This window comes from Rhinoderma darwinii, chromosome 2 (assembly GCF_050947455.1).
Source record: "Rhinoderma darwinii isolate aRhiDar2 chromosome 2, aRhiDar2.hap1, whole genome shotgun sequence".
NCBI classification, from domain to species: Eukaryota; Metazoa; Chordata; class Amphibia; order Anura; family Rhinodermatidae; genus Rhinoderma; species Rhinoderma darwinii.
The window spans coordinates 251,782,730-251,788,888 of NC_134688.1; the positions used below are offsets into that span (position 1 = coordinate 251,782,730).

A 6,159-nucleotide genomic window follows, 5' to 3' on the forward strand; every position below is an offset into this window, starting at 1 on the left:
GTGTTTAAACCAGGAAACACGGCTTAATAATTAGAGAATTATATATGGAAAAATTTAAATTTTCTGTCTACAACATCCACTGCGTACTAATTTTTGAAAAACACCTGTGGGGTCAAGATGATTACTACACCTCTAGATGAATTTCTTGAGGGGTGTAGTTTCTAAAAGGGGGTCACTTCTCTGGGTTTTTCATTGTGCTGTAACTACTGGGCAATGCAACATGGCATCTTAAAACCATTCCAGTAAAATCTGCGCTCCAAATGCCATATAGCGTTCTTTCTTCCCTATAGAGCACTAATGTGTGTCCAAACGGCAGTTTACACCCACATATGGGTTATTGCCTTACTTGGGAGAAATTGCATAGCAAATGTTGGGGTGCCTTTTCTACTGTATTTCTTGTAAAAAAACAAAACATTTGAGCTAAAACTACAGATTATTGGGAAAATAATTTTCTATTTTTACGGCCCAATTTAAATAAAATACTCCCTACACCCCTAGATTAATTCTTTGAGAGGTGTAGCTTGCTAAATGGGGTTTCCACTGTACTGGTACCTCAGGGGCTTTGCAATTGAGACATGGTGCCCAGAAACCAATTCAGCAAAATCTGTGCTCCAAAAACAGAATTATGCTCCTTACATCTTGAGCCCTACTGTGCGCCCAAACAGCAGTTTATGACCACAAATGGGGTACTTCCATGATCGGGAGAAATTACTTAACAAATGTTGGTGTGTATTTTCTTTTAACCCCTTCCCCCTGCTGGCATTCTGGGCCCTAATGTCCAAGCCATTTTTTAGATTTTTCCATTGTCACATTCGAAGAGCTGTAACTTTTTTATTTTTGCGTCGGCATAGCTGTATAAGGTCTTGTTTTTTGCGGGACGACTTGCAGTTTTTATTGGTACCATTTGAGAGTAGATGCGACTTTTTGATCACTTTCTATCACATTTTTTTTAAGTCAGGATTAACAGAAAACAGCAATTTTTCCATTGTTTTTTATTTTATTTTTTACGGCGTTCACAGTGCGGGTTAAATAATGTAACAGCTTTATAGTCGGGGTCGTTACGGACGCGGCGATACCAAATATGTGTAACTTTTTTGCTTTATTGTAGTTTTTTTTAATAGTAAAGCATTTTGTAAGGGGAAAAGCTGGGTTTTTCATTTTTTTTTTTTCACTTTTTTTTTTTATTAACTTTATTAAACTTTTTTACTAGTCCCACTAGGGGACTTCACTATCCTCCGATCGCTATTATAATACACTGCAATACTTTTGTATTGCAGTGTATTACTGCCTGTCCGTTTAAAACGGACAGGCATCTGCTAGGTCATGCCTGCGGCATGATCTAGCAGGCATTCGCTGCAGGCAGACCTGGGGGTCTTTATTAGACCCCCGGCTGCCATAGAAGACACAGACACTCGGCGATTTTATCGCCGGGTGTCAGTGAGATCAGAGGGAGCTCCCTCCCTCTCTCCAAAACCATTCAGATGCGGTGCTCGCTATTGTGCACCGCATCTGAAGGGTTAAACAGGTGAGATCGATACTAATATCGATCTCACCCGGCAGAGCAGGGACGCCCCCAGCCCTCAGCTGCTTCTGGCAGCTGAGAGCAGGGAGATTTCACGGCTCCCTGCTCTGTTTACTTTATTCTACAGCAGCGACGTAGTTTGGCGGCGCTCTAGAATAAAGCCCACTAATGACCGCCGTAAAAAGACGTATCGGCGGTCATTAAGGGGTTAAAGTCCTTTTGAAAATGAAAACTTTTAGTTCATCCACATATAATTGGGAAAAAAATATATTTTTTTATTTTCATAATTCAATTCTAGTAAATTCTATAAAACAACTGTCTGGTCAAAGTTCTCACTGTATCCCTAAGGGGTTAAAGGGTCTGTCCACAGTGTTATATAAAAAAAAGAAGAAGCTTTCTATGTGCATATTATTTGAATGAATGTTGTGTAATACTACATATTCCCTGCAGAGAAATGATTGGTCACATGCAGCTGACCTTGCCGATTTGCACCCGTTTTTACGGATCCTTCGTAGACTTGTGTCTATTAAGGGATTTGTGAAAACGGACAAAAATAGGACATCCTATTTTTTCATGGGTCCTTCACACGGTCCGTTAAAACACCGTCATACAGACCGTCTCAACGTTCGTCTGAATAAGCCCTTAACTACTTAAGGACTGAGCCTGTTTTGGCCTTGAGGACGAAGCCGATTTTTTTTCAAATCTGACACGTGACACTTTATGTGCTAATAACTTTGGAATGCTTTTACCTATCCAAATCATTCTGAGATCGTTTTCTCGTGACACATTGCACTTTGTTATTAAATTTGGTCGATAAATTCAGTTTTTATTTGTGAAAAACACTATTTTGCGAAAATGTGCAAAAATGAGCATTTTTCTAAATTTAAATGTATCTGCTTGTAAAATAGGTAGTAATACCACACAAAATAGTTACTAGTTAACATTTCCCATTTGTCTACTTTGTTTGCATAATTTTTTTGAACATTCTTTTATTTTTCTAGGACGTTACAAGGCTTAGAACTTTAGCAGCAATTGCTCACATTTTCAAGAAACTTTCAAAAGGCAATTTTTTAGGAACCAGTTCAGTTCTGTGGGTGGCTTTGAGGGCCTTATATATTAGAAAGTCCCCATAAATCACCATTTTAAAAACTGTACCCCTCAAAGTATTCAAAACCGCATTCATAAAGTTTCTTAACCCTTTAGGCGTTTCACAGGAATTAAAGCAAAGTAGAGGGAAAATTTTCCACATTTATTTTTTTGCTGAAATTAATTTGTAATTTTTTTTTTCTCTTGTAACACAAAGTTTTACTAGAGAAACACCACTCAATATTTAGTGTGTTAATTGACTGAAACACAGGCCTCAGAAGCAAAGCAGCGCCTAATGGATTTTGGGGCCTCCTTTTTTTAGAATATATTTTAGGCACTATGTCGAGTTTGAAGAGGTCTTGTGGTGCCAAAACAGTGGAAACCCCCCAATAGTGACCCCGTTTTGGAAACTACACTCCTCAAGGAATTTATGTAGGTGTATAGTTAGCATCTTGACCCCACAGGTCTTTTGCTATATTTATTGTAGTTCGTCTGTGAAAATGAAAATCGACTTTTTTTTTTTTTTTCTGAAAAAATGTAACTTTTTTTTAAATTTTTACAAGGACTAAAGAATAAAAAGCACCCGAAAATTTGTAAAGAAATTATTCCCAAATACGGCAATACCCCATATGTGGTAATAAACTATTTGGAACCACGGCAGGGCTCCGAAAGAAAGGAGCGCCATTTGAGTTTGAGTGCAGAATTAGCTGGAAAGGTTTTCGGGTGCCATGTGCTACAAACCCCCTAAAGGCGGCGATCGCAATCGGTCGACGCATCTAAGGGGTTAATTGCCAAAATCAGCAGCGATGGGCCACTGTTCGGCAACCAGGAGAACAGGGCAGACACCCTGCACAGTTAACCGCCGCTGTGGTGTAGCGCCGTACGGCGGTTAAACTCCAGACGTAACTGCACATCAAAGTGCGCTAACTAACTTCTCTCCGTGATGTGCGGTCAAGGTGCAGGAAGAGGTTAATACTTTCTCACAGTTCATGATTTGCTATAATATATAGGCTATTGTAGGCAAATCTAATTACATGACCAACATAAATCTCTTGAGTTCTGTTAATCTGCTACAATGTGTTGGGGCTAATTCACACAAATTTGAATAACGTCCGTGTGCTGGGCATTCACACATGCGTGCAATTTCACGCAGCGAGAATCCGCTGCGTGAAACTCACTGCATGTCCTATATTGGTGCGTTTTCACGCACCTACGCACCCATTGAAGTCAATGGTTGCATGAAAACCATGCACTGCACACGGATGCACATCCGTGCGCAATTTTGCACATCAATTCGATTGGAAAAAAAAAAGATGTGCTTTGCTAGTGAGTGAATAATGCATGCCACTCGCAAAGCACACTGATGCATAAATAACGCAGCACACACGGACCAGATTCACGCTTGTTTTTCAAACACGTGAATCTGATACGTTCGTGTGAATATAGCCTTAGTGCAAGTAAAATGTATCAGCAAGTAGTCTAATATGTTTAGCTTATAGAGGAATGCCTAGACTGGATACATTGTAGCAAACCCTGAGCTGTGAAAAGTATTAGGTCGCTATAGGAACGGAGTGGCCAAACATTTTTAGAATTGGATCTACATTTTGTGGCGTCGGAGTTAGATGATCTTCCAGGAGGCTAGGGAGAACTACATGTGGCACGAACATTTATTTTTTTGCGTGCCCTTTTTTCAGATGGTCCAGTGCCCCCATAATGGTGGTTCTAGGCACAGTTACATATTGCTTTTGCTCAACAGCCATGCCTTATTCACGACTCTGCTGTTCCTTCACTGCTCTGGGTTAGAATGTATGTGTGAAGCAGTCGAAAGAGCCTCAGCTTACCCACTCCTGTGTTGAAGCCAGCAGGATAACCGTAATCTACTACCCACTGTTGGTTTAGGTTTCCATCCTCAATGTTAACAGAAGGGTATGTTCACATGCGTTTTTTTCAAGAGAAAACAGCTCCCGATTTTCAGACGTTTTTTAAGCCACTCGCGATTTTCACTGCCTTTTTTAAGGCCGTTTTTGGAGCTGTTTTCTATAGTCAATGAAAAACGGCTCCAAAAACGGCCCAAGTAGTGACCTACACTTGGGCAGATGTTTGGAGGCGTTCTGCTTCCGATTTTTCAGAAGTTTTTGGCCCGAAAAACGGCCGAAAATAGGCTGTGTGAACATACCCTAAATGTCACATTTACTTATAGCAAACCATCGTCTTGATAGTGGTGAGGAATTGAAACACATAGTTGGAAATATTTCATTATAAAACTTATAAACTGAGCTTTGATTAGTGCTGGGCCTGAGGACTCATGCACACGACCGTGTTCGGTCCATGATTTACGGACCGCATGTCGGCCGCGTTTCCCGGACTGAACACAGTTCAGCTAGCCGGGCTCCTAGCATCATCGCTATGTATGACGCTAAGTGTCCCTGCCTCCCCACAGGAATACTGTCCCGTACTGAAACATGTTTTCATTACGGAACAGTAGTCCCGCAGGGAGCATTGACTCACAGCATCATACATAACTATGATGCTAGGAGCCCGGCTCCCAGAACTGTGTTCGGTCTGGGAAATGCAGCCGACATGCGGTCCGTATATCATGGACCGAACACTGTCGTGTTCATGAGGCCTAAGGGAGTTGTGCGTGACACAGGGAAACAAAAAAAAAAACCTGTAATAAAGGCCCTCAGGCACTGCACAAGATATAGCATAGTGGGGCAAATTTACTAATACTGTGTTAAATTTAGACCGCTTATAGTTAGACGAAATGCTTAAATTTATCACAGTGGCTAATGCATAATAAAAAAATAAATATGGCTCATCAGTAGACACTTATAACTTTATGCCACCTTTTTATGAGGTAACCATTTCAACTAAGCCATGCCCCCTTGTTCGGTGAGTTGCAAAAAGTGTATAAAAAGGTTTTTCAAATGTGGCACCCAATTTGAGCCAGAATACTGGCGTGCTTTGATTAGAGAATCTACCCCACTGTATCAGTTTTGCCTGGAGGGTTCCTTTTAGCTTTCCATCAATCCAAAGAAAAGCATAAAAGAAAAAGCGGCCACTCGCCATCCTGCGTAAAAATCCTTTTTATTTTAGCTCATAAAATGTCTATAGACAGGGTGATCGAGGATGATCCCAGCTGGCTTCCTTTTAGCTTTATTTACATACTGGATAACCCATTTAAAGGTGCCCAAATGTGGAGCTCTGAGAGAAAATAGCTTTTTTTTTTTCTTACTGTTTTACATTTTAAATACCTGTCATTTTGTGTTTTTGTTTGTATTTTTTACAGGTGGGGAGAAGAATTTAACTTATCCAAGCACCCCCAGGTAAATTTTTATTTATTCCACCAGATTTGAATATTTATTAGAACATTTTACAATTTGAGCTTCTCAACATGTGAACACACACTTTTACTTTTTATAATCATTGGTTTTTATTGATTTATCAAATAATTCCACAGGTTACAAAGGATACAAAATCGCGCGTACAAAAGTACTACCAGTACAATCAAGGAAATTAAATCAATCAATTGAGAAGTGACCTGAGGAGGG

The 6,159-nt window shown here is 40.1% G+C and overlaps 1 protein-coding gene across 3 annotated transcripts in view; it reads left to right on the forward strand.

Moving 5' to 3' along the window:
* The window catches only part of ZBTB8OS (zinc finger and BTB domain containing 8 opposite strand), a 31,439-nt gene that overhangs the window by 17,369 nt on the left and 7,911 nt on the right, over positions 1–6,159 (forward strand). For all 3 annotated transcript variants that reach the window (XM_075853124.1, XM_075853126.1, XM_075853125.1), the window contains one exon: positions 5,898–5,934. In XM_075853124.1, coding sequence (XP_075709239.1) covers positions 5,898–5,934 — 37 coding nt within the window. The remainder of the gene's footprint in view (positions 1–5,897; positions 5,935–6,159) is intronic.